General features: G+C 32.8%; 2 protein-coding genes across 2 annotated transcripts; both read left to right on the top strand.

Moving 5' to 3' along the window:
• The first annotated feature begins 14,976 nt into the window (after positions 1-14,976).
• Positions 14,977-19,017, top strand: LOC114422429 (ADP,ATP carrier protein 1, chloroplastic-like). The gene is made up of 5 exons (XM_028388770.1): positions 14,977-15,935; positions 16,977-17,231; positions 17,502-17,645; positions 17,742-18,089; positions 18,273-19,017. The coding sequence occupies exons 1-5, from the start codon at positions 15,174-15,176 to the stop codon at positions 18,636-18,638; spliced, it is 1,875 nt and encodes a 624-aa protein (XP_028244571.1). The 5' UTR covers positions 14,977-15,173; the 3' UTR covers positions 18,639-19,017.
• A 2,034-nt stretch (positions 19,018-21,051) lies between these two features.
• Positions 21,052-23,695, top strand: LOC114423086 (coleoptile phototropism protein 1). Its single transcript, XM_028389702.1, has 3 exons — positions 21,052-21,445; positions 21,615-22,138; positions 22,890-23,695. Exons 1-3 carry the CDS (start codon positions 21,160-21,162, stop codon positions 23,415-23,417), a joined length of 1,338 nt encoding a protein of 445 aa, XP_028245503.1. The 5' UTR covers positions 21,052-21,159; the 3' UTR covers positions 23,418-23,695.
• Positions 23,696-23,751: the final 56 nt, after the last annotated feature.

Raw genomic sequence — 23,751 nt, 5'->3', positions numbered from 1 at the left:
CCCAATTTGTTTTTAATTTTGACTTTGGTTCCTTTAAAATTATTGACAAATTTTATCCAATCACACAATCTTGTTTCCTTAATCCAGAATTGAATGTTCAATGTTGACTTTCACGTGTCACGTTCTTATTAGATGAGTGTCACGTGTTATGTTATGATTGAATATCAAATTCATGAAAAATAAAATGCATTATTGTTGTCATTATCCAATCAAAACATGACACATGACATTCATCATCCAATAAGAACGTGATAAGTGACGATCAATACTCCTTTATAACAGTTAAACATTCAATAAAAATATGATACGTGAGTGTCAATATTCCTTTGTAACAGTCAACCATCCAATAAGAACGTGATACGTGGCAGTCAATATTTCTTTATAACAATCAAACGTCCAATTCTAAATTTAGGAACTAAGATTGTGTGATTAGATAAAATAGGAGAATAAAATTCATCTATAATCTTAAAGGGAAACCAAAATAGAGACAAATTGGGAAACAAAAATACAATTTTGTCATCTTTTTTCCTTTTTTAAAGATTACATAGATAACATAAAAAAAGTTTTAAGATTGTATGATAAGAAGACATAAAAAAAAAAAAAAAAAACTAGCTAGTATTGCCTTGCGTGGCATGATCACGTGAAATAAATTTGATGTGAAATTCTGCCTTGACATTTACTCATGAAGAGAATTATAAACCAGGAACGATTTTCCCATGACGATGATGAGCCTTTTGGAACATTGATTATGCATATATAATATTTATGTAGATGTAAGAACTAAGAAATGAAAGGGGACAACCAAACAAAGGGGCATTGAATTGAATAGGGGCGGCGAGAATATATAACATTAACATTTAACAGGGCCTAACGGTTAGGGTGCAGAATGATTTGGTTCACACACACATGCACAGAAACAGAGTAAGGAGTTCTGGTATGGTCGGGACCAAAAATTCAAAGATGAGGGCAGCTACGACCCCACGCTCCTTGCCTCCAGTTAGGTCCGGTCACTATCTCCACCAAGGTCCCACTCGGCCACAGCCTGTTCCTTTGTTTGGTGACTGCCACCTCTCATATTCATTTTTCCAATTTCTTTTTAACATAAAAAATATAAATATGCACAAGATTAATCAATGATGTTATCATAATCTCTTACATTTTAAACATGTGTTTGTTTGGTTTACTGTCAAAAAAATCTCAAAAAATTATTAAATCAAAAACATTTTTTTTTTTACAAAACTTACATAAAAATGTGTCTGTTTAATTTAATGTTAAATCAAACACATCATATATTATAAGAGAATAAATTGTGTGTAACTCAAATTACATATGTGAGCATCACAAGAGTGATTTTCTAAAAATGATAAGTCAATATCTTATTGTTCCCTTTATATTATAGATTTCATCTTCTTTCTTCACTTTTTTTTTTCAAGAAAAGTCTTATGTGTGGAATTTATCTTTTTTTTAAAAAAAGTTTACACCACTTTCATCTCAACAAAACACATTTTTCATCTTTCCACTCCATTTATTTTTAATGGTCATATTTTCATTTCAACCAAAGATAATGTAACACTTTTTTATTATTCTAAAATTACTTTCATTCTCTTTAACTTTATTTTATTTCATTTTATCATTTATAATTAAAGTTATCAAACTTGAGAGTCTATATAAACTCACCATGAATAATCATATTTTGTAAAGATTAACTTTATTTTATTTCATTTTATCATTTATAATTAAAGTTATCAAACTTGAGAGTCTATATAAACTCACCATGAATAATCATATTTTGCAAAGTTGATATCATCATCTTCATGTATAATAGTGCAATGAACAATCTCAAGAGCAAATCACACCTTACTAAACAAAAAAGGATGAACAACAACTTACAAAATAAATCCTTCATTAGAAATGGGGCCTTCACCAGAAACAGAGTTCCATCAAATCATGCTTTCACTGGACCTGGGAGAAGAGCAAATTGTGACTTAGAGGCTAAAGCAAAGCGTGATCTCCAATTGAGAAATAATATTGTGATTCGTGATTGGGGGCTGAAGAAAATGACAACTTCAAGGCTGGATCAAATTGAGGGTTTGGTGTGGTTTTCACGAGAGTTTAACATGTTAGAGGTAAAGGTTATTCCATTAAGGAAAGACACAATCAATGTATCTTGAATTTTAAATATATAGAAAATAATTTAAAATAACTTATGTTTTGGTTTATTTTTTTATATTGTCAACTCACTAATTTGATACTAAACTCATGAGTCTATCAAATTTGCATCGAATCTGATAAAAAGTAAGATTGCACACGAGTTAATCCGCAAAAATCATGTTTGTTTTATATTTTTTTTTATTACCATGTTATTAGTATGTGTATCAACCAACTTTGTCGATAAATAATTTTAGTCAAAGAACTTGACTTATCATCATTAATGGAGTTCTTTCCTTTCAATCATATATTTTTTCATCCACGGGATTTGAATCCAAAACCTTAATTAAGAATTAACAAGACGAAATTTAATACCACTTGAACCAATGACTTGTTAATTAAAAAAAAAAGAAATAGAGAAATTAAATATATGAAAAACAACATAGTTATTTTAAAAAAATGGGAAAAAATAATTGACTTTTAATAAAATATTCAATTTTTTTCTTTCTATTTTTCTTTATTTCAAATTTGAAAAATTCTCCTCCCTAATTTTCTTTCCACAGCTCTAATTAAGCATGGCATAAAAATTTGGAAATATATTTCTGAACTTTATTAATATCATTGAAGTAAAAGAATTTTGTCTTATTTTTTTGAAGCATTATATTTGAAAGACAATCTTGTTCCAAATATTGTTCAATATTAAAAATGACACATTTTTAAGCAAAGATTCAAATATTGATGATTCGCTATGTTGCGGAAAACTAATTCATTTCACTAAATCCAATCCTCGTTGGTGAGCGAAAGAATTTTGTTTATTAATTTGTTTTAAAGTTTTGTATCTCTTTGCTTTATTTGGTTAAAATCAATAGTATTTTTTAAAAGAATCATTTTCTCTCTCTCTCTCTCTCTCTCTATATATATATATATATCATATATATTCATAATATTTTACAACTTAAAGTTAAATAATTTCACTTTTAAATTTTACGTGTGTTCACTTTAATTTTTTGCTACTTATGATATTGATGCAAGCTAAGAGACTGTTCCCTAATCATCTAATAGTAGCATTACTTTGGGCATTGACAAAGGCACATCACATAGGGTGCAGCAAGTACCAAGGTAACCAGTGCAGCTTTGTCTGGCAATGGGGACATTCAACTAAATTTTTTTCCTTCGGCCATAATGAATTTTAGTTCCATACACGGAAATGGAAGAAAACTTGGTTTGCCATTTTGGTTGCCCAAAGAAACGTCACGGATGATTGATTCTTCTTCTTACACTAGTAAGTAAGAATATGAATATATCTCCCCCATGTGCATTGTAATGTTTGAACACTTCAAGTCCAAAGAACTGACCCCTTTTTCTACAAACACTGTTAGAGACAGAACGGATGCTCTAACTCTTTAAAATGTGAAAATGAGACACAGGGGCAACTCAAAAGTTGGAATGATATACAACATTATATGAGAGATTCTTCCATGATTTCCGATAAGAGAATGTAATAATTTATATATTTATAAAATTTGTCCAGCAGCTTCCCACGTCTCGATTTCTGGTTTCTGGGTGCTGAAAAATAAAAATAAAAACAATTTTTTTTCATTTCCTTTTCTTAAAATAACTTCACATCCATTTTTAAAAAAATTTATGTTGTTAGAACGGGATACACTCTAATTATATATATTTCTTGAAATTTGGATTCACATTAGATGATTCACATTAGTTTCATGTTAAAAGTTGAAGTAACTTTAAACTTGTGATTAATTGTGTGATGTGTCAAAACAAACAGCGTGCATCCTTTAGAAGCTACACACTCTTGCTTCGGCATAAGATTAGCATATTTGACATGATTTTTATTGGTTACGTGCGTATTGGACGTGTGTCCAAACACTATTCAGATCGATTAAATTTCCCTATTAAGGTTGAATCAACAATGTCCTGCGGGATGCGGCCAACTATTGTCGTATTTTATGGGATTTTTCAGAACCCACCACGTAAATAAAACACAGGCTAAGTAGCTTTTAAGTTGGATAAAAATAATTCTACTAATTCACTTTTAGAATAAAAATATTTAAACATAAATGACATTAACTTTACAGCAATTAACCCAAACACGCACTAGTAATAGTATATTTTAGATTTTTGAGACACCTTTTAGTCAATCCAACCATGTTCCTGCTGATGTATGACTGGTCCCCCTGTCTGTCTCTCTCTTTACCCTGTTTTATGACAACATCCTTTGTTGTTTTCATACACATAAATATACCAGATGATCTAATGAGTAATGATATATACAGTTTTTCGGTTGGAACAAGCAACAACTGAAGAATCTCTTTTCTCCTTTATCCTCTGCGTTCACACTTCACACAATAGTTGCAAGTTGGGAATCTCGAGTCACCCTTTTTCTGCCATGTACTAGGGCCAATAACAGAATGGTAACTTTGGCTAAATTACCACAATGGAAACAAAATCCGTGACAAATATGATTCCAACTCGAATGATTGTTCAAATTAAATTTTCATTATAAGTTAATTAATTAAATTATGTAGTGTTATTAAGTGGAGTCACTTCAGCTATCGTGGAGTTAACTATATCTCAAACAAATTGCAGCTTGCAGATAAGAAGGGCCCTATTCTGAATGGTGTTACCTTTTTTTTTGTTAATTATTATTGTATTGATTTGTCGCATATTATGTTTTCTTCTTCTATTATTGGAGATTAATGATACGTACTTAGATTCTCTTCAGTCATTGAGTGTTTTCTGTTGACCATATTGGACCGTTTCACTGTCAAGATAAAAATTGGATGGTCAATATATGGTGATAGCTAAATTGGACACTAAAATCCATCCCTCCTCCCCCTACCAACCACATATCTAAAGTGTAATCAGTGGTCACTTTTTAAAAAGTTGATTCCAGATATCTTCATATGGTTTATATGGTCATCAATGCAAATTAGGAAGTTTCAATTTAACTTAAACAATGCAACATTAATCTTCTAGATAAGGACACTTTTAAATAATGTATTTGATATTTGACAATTAATATTATCATGAATTCATGGTTTTCAATCAACCAACAAGTAAAGTTTAATGCAAGAGTATGTAGACTAAATTCTGTGGTTGGGTGGAATGTTTATTTATTTTTAATTAAATGTAGCTGAAAAAAAAGGTGATGCTTTTTATTGAAAAAGTGCAGTTATTGCTTCAAAAATATTGAATCATTTGGCAGCATAAAATGGCATTGACGCATTGTCAAATGTCAACTGGCGTATTTCTTTTCCACCTCCAATGCTCAGATTTTCAAAGTTTGAACATATACAAACTATTGTGAGTTGTGTATACATATAATCTAATATATTGGAGAACTCTAATATATAGTGATTATTATTCTGCTTTAAATGTAAACGTAAGCCGTTTTAATATTTATTTGACACTATTTGATATATTTAATTACCTCCTAACGTTTATAATAAAATCAACAATAAATACATCATTATCAATATTGTACCATATATAGTAGCATCTCATGGACTCCCTTGATATATATACACAACAACACACTCATGTTTATTCAAATTTGAAATTTGGGTACCTAAGATTTGTCCATTGTTGCAAAGTGCTAAAAACACAAGAGAGCATTTTGTCCGTTACTTAATATAGAAACAATGATAACCTTAAAAGTTTTGCATTTCATCACCTAATATCTGTGACCTCTTTGCTCTTTCCTTCTCAAACATGCGGGAAGCCTAGAATGCAGGCAATGCAAGTTGTTGTACCTGGAATACCTGTGTCTGGTGCGTGTGGTCCCTTAATAATTTGGTTAGGCTTTTATTTACAACCATCATCAACTGCTATATATATATGATACATCCCCACCAGAGTAGTTCTCCAAGGCACTTCTATACTTGTTTGGACTGTTGCGTTTTGGACTCAGTATATTGTTGAAATATTCTTCCTAATACACATGCAATAAATTAAAGTAATTCCAAAAACAAGGTCCAACTTTCTCTTGTGCATAGAATGGAACAATAATGACTGATACAACTAATTAGCGTTCTGGATTGTCTTTGTCATAAAACTTAGATTGTTTAGGCTTATAATTACAAGACATGGAGCACAAGTCAATGGTACATAAAATAAAATAAAGATGCCTAGGAGATATAAGGTTGACCTAAGGAGAAAGGGAGGGAGAGAAAAATCATGGATTCGAATTTTTTCATTAAAAAAAATTAACAAACCAATAACTAACATTTATCCATAAAAAATAAAGATGATTACCAAAAATTTCTTAGTATCCCCCTTAGTGTTACAAGAAAATCTAAAGGCTATAGTGTCATCTTAAGTCATCGTGGTTGAAAAATGGATATTCCAGAAGATGATGATTGTTTTTTTTTGTTCCCGGAGATGACAGAATTTAGGCACAACAACATTGGGCCGATGTCTGATGATATGACAATTTATGTGCCAATAGACTGGTTTAATCTGGCATGATTTCTTTCCCCCTTTAATAATGAAGATGAGCAGGAAGAAAAGAAATAATAGCTAGCATCCTTCTAAATTTCTAGTTTGAAAAGTATATTAATTTATATAATTTATATACTTTATTTAATCTGGTTTAATCTACTTTATTTAATATACTTGTTTAATCTGGCATGGTTTTTTTTAATTCAGTGTGAAATTTATTTATATTGTTATTCTATGATATTTTATTAAGTTATCAAATGAAATTAATTATGTTTTTAATTCACTACTCTCTTTCCTTAAGAAAAATCACTTCTCCTTTTTTTCGTTTTTCTTATATCAACTAACTACTCTCTCTTTTTTGTATTGTGGAGGGCAAAAGCCCAAAGAAACTACAGAGGAGCAAGCCGGGCCGAAGGAAGGCCCATTACACTCTTAACTCTTAATAGCTAGGAAAAGTATTCTATTCCGAAATAGTTTCATAATAAGGGTGTTTAGTAAAAGAGTATTTTTGTCCATTGGAGTTTTTGAGAGATGTAGGATGTGGAATGGGGGGTGCAGGATATAAATATCCTTTTTAACAACTCTTGGACATTAGGATTTGAAGACAAGAGAAATAGCAAATCACATGAGTGGAGTCCAATTCAAGGGTTATCGATATTTTTTTTTTTCCTTGTTTGCTCCAAATATGAGTTTAACTTTCTTTCATGGTTATGATGACAATATCAGAATGAGGTGGTGGTTGCTTATTTGGACGTTACCCTCACGTGTGAAGCCTTTTTTGGTACCTCAACATTGCTTCTTCCAAAGAGGTTTAGCTACCCAAGTTTGGCAGGTAATGATGCTCTCTATATCTCGTTTAGTTACCCATTTTTTCCCTCTCCTCTATGAGCATGTTATTAAAAAGATTTAAATACTTTAGAGATTCTTGAAATATATTTGACAGTAGATTTAAAAAAAAAAATTATTTCTCATAAAATTTCTGAAACTTCAAAAATTTTATAAAAAATTCTTATCGATAATCTTCGTCTAAAACGTGATGATATATCAGTTGGTTAAATACATAAGCGATATACATATAAAGTCATGAGTCCTTTGTTTCACCATCGTCAAGACCAATAAAAAACTAGTCCTCTCCACCATCGGAAACGTGGCCAACCATGACTCAGATTTAAGAACCAGACAAATCCAGATCTGAGAAACAATGAGAGCAACATCAAGATCTGAGTTCCTCCGCGCCTCTGTCGAAGTTCCGCCTCCTCACACACGTCAAACCACAACAACAATGGCTCAGAATAAAGACCTGAGTTCCACTGCGCCACACGAATAATGACGGTGCGTGAAAGTCGTGGACCACTGCTCTTCTGATTCGTCAGCGTCACCCCCGCAAGGTCACAAACCCAGTCATGGCAGAACATTATGGCCCAACACTACGGCACTTAACATTGTGCCTGATGGAGCGCTAAAGCTTTCTTGTGGTGTTGGATGAAATGCCTCAGTTCGGATCGGGCTTTTGAATTTGGCAGCGACGACATCATGTTGGGGTTGGCAGCGACGGTTGCTTTCGAATCTACCAACAGCTCCACCGCTGTGTCAGAGGCGGCACACAACTCCAGGTGAAATACAAGGACCGTTTCATCAACAATGAAGTTGATTGTCGCGTGTGCTAATCTAATAACCTAAATCATTTGAACGTCATTGTAACGTTCGCGCGTCAAAGTTTGAGAATTCTGATCCGACGATAAGGGCTTTTTTTGGAAAAGAAATTCATTGAAGCCCAAGCTCATGCTCACACGTGTATACATGACCAATTAAGAGACACATCATCACATTTGAATGAAAATTAAGAATATATTTAGATATAGAATTTTAACCGAGAAAAGTAATTTATGAGAAAATTTGAAATTCTGTAATCTAGAATTCATTGTTTAGATGTTTTTTTTGAAGAATTTAAAATTTTGAAATTTTAAAATAGAATTTTAAATAATTAAAAATCTGAAATTTCAATTCCCTTCTAAAAGGTGAGAAATTAAAATTCTCTTTTTACCGTCTTCTTCAATAAATACTTTCTGAGATTGTGGAACATCGATCGGTCTTAAGAACATAGAGGAATACCAATAACTAGCACACCAACAAGTAAAAAATTTTAAATTCTAAGAATTTCAAATACTTCAATTGAAATTCTTTTATTTTCAAAATTTTGTGTTTGGATAAAAAAAGTTAAAATTATGAGGGTGAAAAAAAATGAAAGAAAAAAAAAAGATATGATTGTTATGCTAGTTATACGTGTTCTTCTATACTCAGACCCCGATCGATGTTCCAGCGTCTCATATGATATTTCTTGGAGAAGATTATAAGAAGAGAATTTCAATTTCTCACATTTTAGAAGGAAATTAAAATTTCAAATTTTTAGTTGTTTAAAATTCTGTTTTAAAATTCCAAAATTTTAAATTATTCATAAAAAGCATCCAAACAATGAATTCTAAATTATAGGAATTCAAATTCTCTGATAAATTACTTTCCTCAGTTAAAATTCTATATCCAAACGTACTCTAAAGATATCTAACTAAACAAAATTTCGGAGATTAATGACAAAATTCAGAAATATTTCAGAAATGTCCAAGATATTTCGGTTAAAAATTAAAACTTTAAAACTTGTTTTTGGTAGTTTCTACTTGTGAAATCATGGACTGATTGATACCCACCATTTATAATGGGGGGCCATTTTTCACCAATTTGGGCCTGGGCCAGGGAATATGTGTAAGCATCTACCTTATGCGCTGATGTTCAGTGGAAGAGAATATAGACTCCCAAGCCCTCTTTTGAGTAGTGGGTCAGTCCCACAAATTATTGTGACTTCAAAAGTCCAACTTTCCAACCTTTCTTAACACCTTCTTGATTATAGAATTCCTTTTGTAGACTGAAAAAAAATTTAAAAAATAACTGAGATGAAAATCTTATTTTACTTTTTATTTCTTTTATTTTTTATTATCTTTTTTCTGCACATGAATACACCCTGAATGAGATAATAGACACATAGTGATTGGTTGTAATAAAATTCATCATTATTTATGTAATATTTTATTATTTTTATTTTTTTGTTCTTTTCTGTTTAACATTAGAGAAAAATCACAGATAAAAAACAATTCATCTTATGCACGTCTTTGGTTTGTAGTTAAGAAAACCTCAAACCATGGTACGATATTTGTAAACTCAAAACAAAACACACTTTTATCGATTGTTTGAAAAGAACATCTGCACCCAAATTTCTGTAACTATCACAAAATATTTTCACGATTAAATCAAGTCAAAGTTTTGGCATTTTATTTTGAAAGATGAACATATTCCGTAGGCAATGGGTTCGGATTTCTTGTGATGCAGGACCAAACGTACAAGTTAATCGTTCATTTTTGTCAGGATTTGAGGATTTTCGCCGCGTTAAGTTAAAACTGCAGCATAATTTGGACGCTGGACGGAATTAAAATAGCTAGAAAGAAGCAATTAAAACTTAAAAGCTGCACGGAATCAATATATGTGTCAGTGTTTGACCAGCCACTGTTTTGAAAGATATTTTTCTCAATTTTGTAAAAGCAAACAATTAAAATAGTTATTTACAAAAACATCTGTGTAAATAAAATCGACTACATTTTTTTAGATCAGCAAACACATTGACAACATAATAATATTAAATGCACTATTTATTAAATATATAAAATAAACAACAGTTTTTATATTAAATTTTTTTAACCAAAAACTAGGAAAAATGATAGCACTAATACGATATATTTACTTAATAAATAACTATAATATATATATATATATATATATATATATATATTAAATGGATTTATTTTAAAATTTAATAATTTTTATTTTATTTTTAATTTTTATCATTTAATTTTCAATTTAACTCAAATATGTATTTTATTCCCTATATGAAATATGTTCGGTTAAATCATAACATAATAAATAAATCGTTGTCCATAACTTTACTTAATTTATTAATTATGCCATATCAATACTTAATAAGATAAAATTAGTGATATAAATTTACAGCATGTACGTTGATAAATAAAAGATTAAATTATAAACTTGTCATGAAAATTAAAATATAAAATAGTCATTTTCAAATAAAAAATATATTTGATTCTTTAAATCTATTAGAACGGGGATGATTTTGTTTTACAACCTTTTATTCATATGATGTGTCGTACTATATTCTTCTTATTTCTATATATGAATAGTTTATCAATAGATATGTCTTATATACAGAGTGAATATTAAATGAAAAAATTTCTTATCAAGATCTAAAAGTAGTGAATGGCAATATGATTACTTAAAAAATTATGTACACATGGTAGTTGTTCCATGTACACATATATGTAGATATTTTTTAATAAAAAAATATTATCTTATTTATTGAAAGTCATTAATTAATCATTAATATTTCTAAATATTGATGTTAATGAGTTGAACTCTTTTTTTAATGAAGGATAGTTATATTATTTTATTAATTAACAGTAAAACTATACAAGAACAAATATGATTAAAGTTGTTAGAATTAACCTAGAATCTTAAAGCCCTTACTAGATTATGGGTTACAAAATTGATTTATCTCTTTACAAAATTTACTCTAGAGTTTGAGAGAGAAAAAAACAAATTTACATTTATTCAAGATAGACGAAATGATAATTCGAACTTTCTTTGGAGCAATTATTAATGAGTTAAACATAATAGATTTTCACATATTTTTTAAATTAAAACTCTCCATATAGTTTTTTATCCATAAAGATTAAATATAAATATTAATTGTTTATAATACTCATATATCTTAATGAACTCAGAGCTAAATTCACCTAGTAACTCTTACAATATACTTAAAAAGTAAAATTATTTGCTAATCATGTTGGACTATCTATGTGTTAGTTTGAGTGAAAATTCTTAATTACGGATAGATTACCAGGAGAAATGAAAACATTAAATTATATTTTTAAAAAAATTAAAGTCCAGACAGACTTGAGATGTCTCAAATTTGATGCTCATCCTTCGGAATACTAGGTTTGGAAACTCAACTTAACAATTGGCTCTTGAGGTTTTAGTTCCCATTCTTACATTCTATTATAAATTAACCAATACAATATATGTACGTTTTTTCAGCACGAGATGGGAATTAAATCGTAACTTCACCAAAAAAGAAAACAAAGAAAATAATTCTCCGACAAGATGCAGTATTACTTTCAGTTATTCTTAATGTAGTTTGTTGCAACTTTGTAGTAAAGGACTAAAAAAACTAGCACATTTTTTGTTAATCTTAAATTCGCCCTGTGTATTAACATTGCACATGTTTGTTTGTGAACATGATTTGATCCTACTCCTACCGTCGCGGAAGACTGAAGACCAAAAATAAGCCAGCCCGAAGCTTCATACAAGAGTTACGTGTATCAACAAACGTTGTGAACACACGAAAAAAAAACACCAAATTGTAGTTGTAGTTGTATTGTAATTTTCAAACTGTAAATCATGAAGATTTTGATGATATCAAGAAGAATTTGTTTGAGAAAGGGAGAGATGTAAATCATGCAAGCTTTGATGGTGTCGAGAAGAAATCACATGTTTGTCATCATAAAAAAGGAGGAGAATGTAAATGTATGTATACATGATTTTGATGATGTCAAAGAAGAATCTAACAAGGCTGTTTTAAATGATAAGCATTTGCTTCAAGAATAATTCAAGATTGTTTAAATAAACAAAGCTTTGTTTCAAGATTCACTAAAGACCAAGTCTTGCTTTAAAACAAAGTGCTTTCAAGACATCCAAGGCTCTGGTAATCGATTACCAGGAGATGTAATCGATTACCAGAAGACAGGATTGAGAAATAGCTGTTGAAAAATGTTTTGAATTTGAATTTTCAACATGTAATCGATTACCATATGTCTGTAATTGATTACCAACAACGAAACTTTGGAAATTCAAATTCAAAAGTCATAACTCTTCAAATTATAACTGTGTAATCGATTACACAAACATTGTAATCGATTACCAGTGGAAAGTTTTCAGAAAATCTGCCAACAGTCACATTTTTTCATTAGATTTGTGAATGGCCATTAATGGCCTATAAATAGGTGACTTGGGCACGAATTTTATGAGAGAGTTTTGCTGGTCCAAAATGTCTTATCCTCTCAAGAGACAATGAGAGAAATTCCAAAAGAACTTCATTGTCAAATGCTCTCTCAAAAGAAATCCTTAGCCTTGCAAAATCTATAAGGATTCTTACATGATCTTTATTGTAATATTCTTCTCTTGAAGAAAGAATTCTTCTTCCATTTTTCTTATTCAATGAGATTGGTTAAGAGACTGTGAGTCTCTTGTTGTAAAGGATTCCTGAACACAAGGGATGGGTTGTCCCTGTGTGGTTCAGACTTTGTAATGGATTTTACAAAGATAGTGGAAATCTCAAGTGGGTTGCTTGAGTACTGGATGTAGACACGGGTTGTGGCCGAACCAGTATAAAATTGTGTTTGCATTCTCTCTTCCCTTATCTCATTTATGTTATTGCAATCAATTTTGCCTTGCATGTTTATAGAACATTATTAAATTGATTGTTGTTGCTTCTTCTGCATTCTAAGCCTATCCCTTTTAAGATTATTGAGGTCACAAGGTCCAACACAAACATAATGAAAAAAAGGTTATGAATAATTGTGCATATACATAATACATTGACGGTCCAAAGCTCCACTGTTCATTTAGTTAAATGATTGATTTATGGGTCGATAATGAAATTTTTTAAAGCAATTATAGGTTTAATGAAACATGGGGCTTTGCATAGTGCTAAAATCGTTAATTTTGCGACAACTTGCAGAGCAATTTGCATATAGTGCCGGTGCAAAAAGCAGGGCACCTTTTTGTTGGGCCACTCATAGTTTTTGATGAACCGTGAATGGCAGAAGTTCACGTTCCAAGGTTTTGAATCGCACATGTAACTTTCAAAATCTATACACACTACTACTACTAGTATATTGACATTGTGAAGTGTGAATATGAAAAATATCTCGAGGGTAGTTTGGCCATTTGGGAAAAAGGGAGATTTCGGCAAATCAGCTTCAAAATTGTAGATCCTAAATCCTAATTAATTCATAAGTATGCTCTTTTCCACTTGCTTGACCATTTCACTCACAGCCTCATTTCCACTTGTAGGATTCATCAGTGGGATTCATTGTTTCAATGTTGCTAATGGACTGAAATAAACCTAGTTCTCACCAAATTTAAACCCCACATGTTTTTATATATATAATACTAAAGCATAGTATAATTTAAGTGATTTGGTATTACCCATCTACCTTAAAGATATAAAGAAATAATAAATATAAAATAGCAATAAAATTATATATAAGTGATATTAAATAGGCAAATGTTACTCAACTTTTTAGGATACAATCTAAAGAATTTTTAAAAAATTACATATTATTATTAAAAGTTTAATGTTGATAACGATGTAAAATAATTTTACACTCTTATCCAATCATAAATTATTATTGAAACGAATTTAAAAGTAATTATTATTAAAGTCAACAATCTTATGGTATTGTGATTTGATAATAATATAAAACTTGTTAGACGGTTAATAAATAATCTTTTTTCTCTATTATTAATTATTAATGTATTCTTATCATTATTATCAATGTATTTTAATATATTTTTTAATATTTTTTCTTGCTAATTCTTTACCAATTATTTTAGTAAGAGTTTACTTAAATATTGTCTTTTAACAAAAAAAGTTTCAATTTGAAATATTTAACCGTTATTTTTAAATCAGTATTATTTTAAGATCTTGTGAATGAATATTTAAAAAATAATGGTTAACTAATCAAATACAATAAGGAAATTTGATTAAAATTATTATTTTTACTAAAATATTTATTTTTATTAAATCTTAATCCTCTCAACTTTTTATACCAAAAGAATAGCATTACTTTTATCAAATTTACACTCTTCTTTTTATCCTATAATACCCAACTTAATCTTTTATCCAAAAATATAATCATTTTTATTAGATAGATCACAAGTGATTTTTATAAGAGATAACTTTATTTGAATTGAGCTAGATTATTTTATTAAAAAATATCTTAAAAATATATAAATGGTTTTTTCCTACTTTTTTTTAATACAATGTCATTCAAGATATATTTGAATCTTAATTTATCATGAAAGATTACATTATTTGAATATGACTGGAATTTTACAGTTTTACTTTTTAAATTTTAAATTTTAATAGTATGTAAACTCCAGTGATATTCTAACCTAATGTAGTATTTTTATTTTTTAATTTTTTGTCGTCTTCAACCTTGCAGGGTTTTGATTGCTACTGTGAGGTACTATAAAGGTAGGAGATATTTACATTTGCTTCTTCTCCCTTTTGTTGAGAATACAATACAATACAGACATATTCTCTCCAATCTGCACCCACCCCCATTCCACCTACCTTATCTCTCTCTTTCTCTTTATCATCGCCTCTCTCTCTCTTAATCGTTCTTCACGAGAGAGAGAGAGACTCACACTAGCACACATACATGGACGCCATCGTTCAAACCAGAGGCCTTCTTTCTCTCCCCACCAACCCCAAAACCAGGGTTTCGCATCACCTCCATCTATCTCACGGCCTTAAACACCGTTTTCTCTCTCTAAAACCCAAACCCCTATCCACCCCTTCTCTCTCCGCCGCCGCCGCCGTTAAATTTCATCCCTTTGGCCCAAAGCCCCAAAATTTATTCATCTGCCGGGCCGAGGCCGCCGCGGCCGCATATGGGCCAGCCCAGCCCGCCTTCGGGGAACCCGAGGTCGCCGAAAAACCCAAGCTTTTGGGAATCGAGATCACCACCCTGAAGAAAATCATCCCTCTCGGTTTGATGTTCTTCTGCATCCTCTTCAATTACACGATTCTGAGAGACACAAAGGATGTTCTGGTTGTTACTGCCAAAGGGAGCAGTGCGGAGATTATACCCTTTCTCAAAACGTGGGTGAACCTTCCCATGGCCGTTGGGTTCATGTTGCTGTACACAAAGCTAGCGAATGTTTTGTCAAAGCAAGCTCTTTTCTACTCCGTGATTCTTCCATTCATTGCTTTCTTTGGGGCTTTCGGGTTTGTGTTGTACCCTCTCAGCAACTATATTCACCCTGAGGCGTTTGCGGACAAGCTTCTCAACATCCTCGGACCTAGGTTCCTTGGTCCCCTTGCGATCATGAGGATTTGGAGCTTCTGTTTGTTCTATGTCATGGCTGAGTTGTGGGGGAGTGTGGTTATTTCCGTGCTCTTTTGGGGGTTTGCCAATCAGGTAATTCGGTTTTGTTCGTTTCTTTTTTGGTTTGATTCTTCGATGATGTGTGATGGTATCGGGTTATGATCTCTAATTCTGGTGTCATAAGCATGTCATCTTGATTGCCTTAGTTGGATTTCCTGTTGTTTGTTGTACTTGAGAGGATATTCCATATACTGCTTGAACCTGGGTAAATGGAATTTTGATATGGTTATTTTATTCATCTATCAGCATGGTAGGTATTCATTTGTTTTACTTTTCGTTTGTTTTTTTTATTCCTTATGGTAATCTGTACGCTGGCTTTTATTTGTTTTCTTCGGACTTGTATGTCTGGTGTACTGACACAACACTGCATATCTATTCATTGTTGAGACTTGAGACTTAAAGAAATGAATGAAAATATGGTTTGTTTTAACATGATAATATGATAGTAATACTATTTTTAGGATGACTCATTATTTAACTTTTTGCCACGTGCATTTTCCCTCCATTAAGAAGGTTAGTGTTTAGGACTATAGATATGGTTGATTAATTTATATAATTAGTATGTCAATGAATAAAATAATGGAATTAAACTCAATAACATCTTTGGAAGTCTGAGTTTTTCTCTTTTTATCATGCTATATCTATTGGCTTCTTTTGCTGAATGGAATGCATTTGTTTGTCAGATGAGTTGGTAAGCAAGATGTTTTTTGTTGTGTATTTTATTTACAATTTGAAATTTAGCATAATTTGGTCATTTTTTTTTCTCTTTTTAGAGAATGGAATTCTACAGTCATCTTTGATTCATTCAGAATTTGATGGAATGATTGTGAAGTCCATGTGACTCTAGTTTCTTGCTTCATTTTCGATACTGTGCGTCAATTAGCATGCTATCATGTGATGGCAGGGTAAAATGGTGAATCTGTTTCTATGTTCTCCAATTTTGAGTTTGCTTTATTCGACCAACATGATGAAGTGAATCTACTATAGAACATTGTAATGAATTTAAAGCGGAAGATTTATTTCATTTTATGCATTTCTTCTTGGCAAATCTAATAGAGAGCTGTTTTTCTGCAGATAACTACTATAGAAGAAGCAAAACGATTCTACCCACTGTTTGGACTTGGGGCCAATGTAGCCCTTATTTTCTCTGGCCGGACAGTGAAATACTTTTCTAATCTGAGGCAGAATTTAGGTCCTGGAGTTGATGGTTGGGCCATCTCTCTGAAAGCAATGATGAGCATAGTTGTGGGTATGGGGTTTGCAATTTGTTTCCTGTACTGGTGGGTGAACAATTATGTTCCTCTTCCTACACGCAGCAAGAAGAAGAAGGTAAGTTCTCGGAAGGAAGCTATGCCAGTCTTCTTTTTAACTGTCTATATTTTCTTATAGTTGTTTCTTATTTGAAAAAACTTGATTTTTAATATAATATTTGAATGAGGTATCATTTCTGACTTTCAGTAAATTTGTCATAGCTATGTGGTCTTACTCATTTTTGTTCTTTGAATTTTGATGTCACACATGGACATTATGGTTTCTGATAATTCAAGGTTTTTTTTGGTATTTGAACTGAAATTTTTATCTTGCTATGCATTTTTACAGGAGAAGCCCAAGATGGGAACAATGGAGAGCTTGAAGTTCTTGGTGTCTTCAAAGTACATCAGAGATCTTGCCACTTTAGTGGTTGCTTATGGAATCAGCATCAATCTTGTTGAGGTTACATGGAAGTCTAAGCTCAAAGCTCAGGTAACGTAAACATAAATTGTTTGTGTTATTTTGGGTTTTATAACTGGCTATTTCACAGTACACCTTTTTTTGCTTACAAACTTGTATAAACTGCAGTTTCCTAGTCCCAATGAGTACTCTTCTTTTATGGGTGACTTCTCTACTGCAACTGGAATTGCCACATTCACAATGATGCTTGTCAGCCAATTTATATTTGACAAGTATGGATGGGGAGTTGCTGCCACAATCACCCCTACGGTCCTGCTTTTGACAGGAGTTGGTTTCTTTTCTCTTATATTGTTTGGGGGCCCGCTTGCACCTGGTCTTGCAAGTCTTGGAATGACTCCACTTCTAGCTGCTGTATATGTGGGTGCTTTGCAGAACATATTTAGCAAGAGTGCCAAGTACAGCTTATTTGATCCCTGCAAAGAAATGGCCTACATTCCATTGGACGAGGATACCAAGGTTTGGATTTTTATCTGCTGTCATATTTACACTAAATTGACTTGAAACTTTCAATTCTATCTGTTGCAATTATATAAAACTTTCAAATACCTGAAACTGTGCTAAAGTTCTTTTAAACTGTTATTACAATTCTTGTTGCTGTATCTACTTCTATTGAAATTTGCTTTGCACTTGTCGCCACAGGTTAAAGGGAAGGCAGCCATTGATGTTGTGTGCAATCCATTGGGGAAGTCTGGAGGTGCCCTTATCCAGCAATTTATGATCTTGACTTTTGGGTCACTAGCTAATTCAACCCCATACTTGGGAGGAATACTTCTGCTGATTGTTTCTGCCTGGCTAGCTGCGGCGAAATCCTTGGATACCCAGTTTACTGCATTGCGTAAAGAGGAAGAACTCGAGAAAGAGATGGAAAGAGCAGCCACTGTCAAGATACCAGTGGTGGCTGAGAGTGAGGGTGGAAATGGTTCTCTAACAGCTGGTTCACCATTGAATCCATCCTCAGGTGACTCCTCAAGTAGTCCATCTGAAGCATCGACTCCTCACAATTAAATGTGCTCTTCTTTCTGTGAAAAATTGCCTCAGAATGAAAAAATAGAGCACTTTTGAGAGAAGTGTTAGATGAAACTATTTGTTGTAGGTTTATATATAAGCTCTTATAGAATAAGCTTGCTAGCTACTTTCTCAAGTCAGATAATTTTTTTGTCCCCATAGATCAGGTGATTTTCTTTACTTGTTATCATGGTTTACTGTTTTTAGTGAACCGCAATTTGTTTTCCTATGAAAGATAGAAGTCATTTAACTGTTCCGTAATCTGTATTTTTCCCTGTTTCTATCAATTGTGCCCTTTGATTGGGTGATAAGGACTTAGCGTGGGCTTAGCCTTTATTTTGGGCTTCATGAGTTGTTTTGTAGCCCACAAGTGTTCAAATCATGCCCTTTTGCTATTGCTAAGTTACCACAATTTGTCTTGGAAAAGGAAAAATTAACCCCTGCATGTTCCAAAAATTACGAGTGTTCAACATCAGGTTTGGCCCATTTCATTTCAGATAATTTTGACGAGTTCAAGTTTAGAAGGCCTTTTTTTTTAAAGAATAAGTTTAGAAGTTAGAGCAAGACATTTTGAAGACGAATTTGCATTATATTTTAGATTGTTTCAACTCAATTTTTTTTTTGCTATAATGTTTCAACTCAATCTAAAGTCTATTGTTCTTCCAAAAAATATAAACTTTATAATTTTTTGAATTATAAAAAATATTTTGCATAATATAATGATGTATTTATTGATAAAATTCAATTATTTCAATTGCATTGAAAATATTACGTTTACAATTTCATATATTTTGGGTTTATTAGGCTCATGATCACTTGCTAAAAAATTACTATAATTTTAGGGGGTGGGTTTTGTTTCAAAAAGCACTTTCGGTTTGACCGTTACCCAAAAGATCAATTTTAGTAGGGGACCAGTTTTAGTATTACTCAGAGTTTCACTCGGCTAGATCAAACAAAATATTAAATAGCATGGGACCAATTTAGTGTTACTCAGACTTTCACGTGTCTGCTTCAAAACTGACAAGAATGATCACGAGCTAGGGTGTTACATGGTGCCATACAAGAACTATGGAATTCTTTTTGTTTTCTTCCTCTTCTATTTCACTTTTAACAGAACATTGGTATTTTTTATTTACTTATTTGCGGGCAAGAGAATCACAAAATAGCATGAAAGATTACTGCCTGAATTCGTTAGCCTAATGTGCCTGCACATAATTAGTTTAATACTTAATCAATTGAAAAGTAAAAGATAAAAGTTTGATGAAACTCACGTGAACTAGTTGATGTATAATTTCTCGTGTGGGCAATATAGGGACAGTTCACTTAATTCAGTTTTACAAATGATACCTAAATGAGTAAGATTTAAATGTAAAAGATTTTTCTATTGTTAGGCTATATTTCTTTCTTTGGTCCATAGTTAGGCTATATTTAGGTTTATTTTCTTTACCTAAAAAAAAGGTTTATTTTTTTTAAAGAGAAAGGTGCCTTTAGGAAATAATGTGTACTATTCTGTAGCGGTTATAAATGCAGCTTATAAATTCTTGTTTCTCATTGGGGTTAGTGGTTTGACATTAAAAATGAACCAAATCTTCTCTTTTACAATTTACACTTTATGTTGAGAAAGTGTGATGGGTGGTGTTGAATAATTGAATCTACACAGTATAATATAATCATGACCTTATGGACAGTGATGTTATGTTCAGACAGCGGACACAATTTTATATACGGAGCATCTTCCTTGCTGCCCTACTAGATTGTTTTTTATTTTCACAGAAAGTTAAGTTGCAATTCTGAGTGTTGTGGAATTTTTTATGAAGGATATCAACCAGGTCCAACACAGTATTGAGTTCTATAAGAATGTTAATAGGAGTTTGATTTCCTGAACGCAACCTCAGGGATTAGTCTCATAATTTTTTGCTATGGGAGTACCTTTTTTCCAAAAAAAAAACTTTGATCAATGGTACTGATATATTTAATTATTTTGAACCTTCCACTCAATGTCTTCTTCCGTATCTTTCTATGCAATGTAGGTGTTACAAGTGTTAATTTACTTCAAATCAACAAACGTAAATCCATGATTACAAAAACTCAATAGGTATGTAGTATCAACATTACCATATAAAGCAAGCAAACAAATTCCGCTGTTGTTGTTTGCCTATATCCATATTGGATTCCTGGTAGCGGTATTCTGCTAATGTAAAGGGGACAAAGTCCAAACTCCTTACGTACACATGAGATAGAGAGAGAAGAGAACAAAGGGGTCTGCTTCAAGTGCCTTTCAACTTTGAAGGTGCTATAATTAATTTTATTTTCTGCATGCTACAGTAGGATGTGAGTGAGCAAAATGCATGTTGTCTGGCATCACAAGAGAATAAACAGTTGTATATGTGGTCCTATCCCTATCTCAACACCCCCTTATCCATCCTCTTCATTCCTAGCTTCATCTGCTAAGAAAATCTCATTTCCACAACAAAGGTCAAAAGAATAAAAATCTGATTATTCTCTTGACACATAATGCAACATGCACAACACAATGCCTAGTACTACACCAACTGGTTCCTCCTCTACTAGTCTGTTTGAGCTTCTCACCGAAATGAAGAAGCAATCCTATCCAGAATCACTCACCTTCCAAGCAAAATCTCCCTCCCAATTCTCCTCCGAATGCTGGTTCGACGATGCATGCATCCTGGACATGGATTACTTCGTCAAGACCCTTTCTGGCATCAAGGCCAAAGGTGTTCGTGCAGACCTTATCGGCTCCATCATCACACACTACGCCTCCAAATGGCTCCCTGACCTCTCGGCAGGTAGAAATTATTAGCTAGTCTTGGACCACTACACCTCCGTCCATGCACTCAATCAATATTGTTTACATAACACATTCACTAATAACACTTGATTATGCATTTATGGGTCATTAAAAGATTAGCAGAAACTACGATTGTTCTGGACTACTTAATAATTTCTCCTCTACAGGTGACATGGCCGAAAGGGGTCTAACCCAATTCGAGGAATCGCCCGAAAGCGTGACAGCTTCATGGATGAAGAAGAGATTCTTCGTGGAAACCTTGGTGGGTGTTCTGCCTCCTGAGAAGGATGCAATTCCATGCAACTTTCTCCTTCGGCTTCTGAGAACAGCCAACATGGTTGGTGTTGAGGGTACCTACAGGCAAGAGCTTGAGAAGCGGATTTCGTGGCAGTTGGACCAGGCTTCCTTGAAGGAGTTGGTGATTCCCTCTTTCAGCCACACTTGCGGGACTCTATTGGATGTTGAGTTGGTCATTAGGCTGGTTAAGAGGTTTGTGAGTTTGGACAGTGAGGGAGCTAAGAGTGGTGCTTCTCTGGTTAAGGTGGCTAAGTTGGTTGATTCCTACCTCGCTGAGGCTGCTGTGGATGCCAATTTGAGCTTGAACGACTTCTTTACCCTTGCTGCAGCTCTTCCTAGCCATGCCAGAGCAACGGATGATGGCTTGTACAGAGCCATTGATACTTATCTAAAAGTATATGTCTTCTTTATTATTATTTTTGTCAAATTGATTGGTTACTAGTTTGGAATTCCAGGTTTTGAGTAATCTAATTCAATTGAAGGAAAAAAGAGAAGATAATAAGAGAAACAAACAAGAGTACATATGATTTTTGGACATGCCAAATGCTATTCAACATCTAGAGAGACTTGGGAACAAATACTTGACCACATGCAAGGGAGAAGATTATTTTGCTAATTGTGTTACACTATTTTAGTTTTTTTTTATTGAACAAATGCTAATTGTCAGTTTTTGTTAGCAAAGGCATCAAACTCGTGATTTTTTTTCTTTTTTAACCATCCAACCAACCTTTTATCTTCGTGCTACATTATGTTAGTGAAATTTAATAATTACTTGAGTATAGGAAACCTCTCCAATGTACACGTCAAAGCTGGTATTTCAATGTTATAGTAATATTCAATACTACTTAAATGGTAAATGATAAATTGTTTTAAGCTTGATTTGCATTTTATGTTTTGAAGTGTAACACTCTCACTTTAGTAGTAGAGCTAAATCCTTGTGTATATGCACTTGATTATCAAGTCACTTTAGAAAAAATGATCATTGTGATGAGAATGAGATAAAATCGTTAGCCGGACATGTTTTTTTTATCGGCAAATGTTAGTTGTTAGCATTGTTAGTTTTTGTTAATAGGCCGAACTTCTCCTTCTTTCCCTTTTCTCTTCATGAATTCTAACTCTGGCTGGCATGCACTATGTGATTATAGGCACATTCAGGAGTGTCAAAGCAAGAAAGGAAGGGTCTGTGCAGGCTAATAGACAGCAGAAAACTAACACCAGAGGCATCACTTCACGCAGCACAAAACGAACGGTTCCCGGTGAGAGCAGTGATTCAGGTGCTACTCTCCGAGCAGAGCAAGCTGAACCGCCATGTGGATTGGAGCGGCTCGCTGGTGAGTGGAACAAGAAGCCCTGGAGGGTTGGACTTACCAACACGGTGTCTGTCGAAGCGCGAGGCGAATGCTCAACAACTCGAGATAAAGAGGCTGAAGGAAGACGTGTACAGGCTGCAAAGCCAGTGCAGTGCCATGCATGCACAGATGGAGAGAATGGTTGAGAAGAAGAAAGGCTTCTTCAAGTGGAAGAAGTTTGCATTTGGTAAAAGTGAGCATGACAAAATGGAACAAGAGCTTGAAGGAAATGGAATGTACACTCCTGCGGACCTGAAAACTAGATTGGTCAATGCCAAAGGTAGTAGTAAGAATACTCACAAGTGGAGGAAATCCATGTCATGAAAACCACAGCTTAGTTTCTTATGTCCTGCAAATCAATATAGTGTGTATGTTCGTTTATTGGTGCATGCAATAATGTAAGATCAGCTTTTGTATTTGGAATAAACTCAATAAGGATGTGAGTAATAGTATGCCATACTACTCACCTAATGGCTGATGTTGAAATGTTACTGCAGAGTAGCAGGTTTTTAAGTTGATTTTGTTTAGGCATTGTAAAGTAGAATATTATTCAAATTGTTTTTGAAAGTTTACCTGAATAAATTGGATATTGTCTAATATTAGAAGTATGCTTGTCTGTTTTACGAACTATAAGGAAAATTATAAGTATCCTTCCATT

The sequence above is a fragment of the Glycine soja genome, chromosome 8 (genome assembly GCF_004193775.1).
Source record: "Glycine soja cultivar W05 chromosome 8, ASM419377v2, whole genome shotgun sequence".
Taxonomy (NCBI): Eukaryota; Viridiplantae; Streptophyta; class Magnoliopsida; order Fabales; family Fabaceae; genus Glycine; species Glycine soja.
Note: the sequence above shows the minus strand (reverse complement) of the source record. Positions and strands in the feature narration are given on the sequence as shown.

Excerpts from the sequence above, each read along its gene's own strand:
- LOC114422429 (XM_028388770.1), top strand. The coding sequence starts at position 15,174 with ATGGACGCCATCGTTCAAACCAGAGGCCTTCTTTCTCTCCCCACCAAC. Across the intron at positions 15,936-16,976 it reads TTTGGGGGTTTGCCAATCAG|ATAACTACTATAGAAGAAGC; the intron begins GTAATTCGGTTT and ends GTTTTTCTGCAG. Across the intron at positions 17,232-17,501 it reads CACGCAGCAAGAAGAAGAAG|GAGAAGCCCAAGATGGGAAC; the intron begins GTAAGTTCTCGG and ends GCATTTTTACAG.
- LOC114423086 (XM_028389702.1), top strand. The coding sequence starts at position 21,160 with ATGCACAACACAATGCCTAGTACTACACCAACTGGTTCCTCCTCTACT. Across the intron at positions 21,446-21,614 it reads GCTCCCTGACCTCTCGGCAG|GTGACATGGCCGAAAGGGGT; the intron begins GTAGAAATTATT and ends TCTCCTCTACAG. Across the intron at positions 22,139-22,889 it reads CCATTGATACTTATCTAAAA|GCACATTCAGGAGTGTCAAA; the intron begins GTATATGTCTTC and ends ATGTGATTATAG.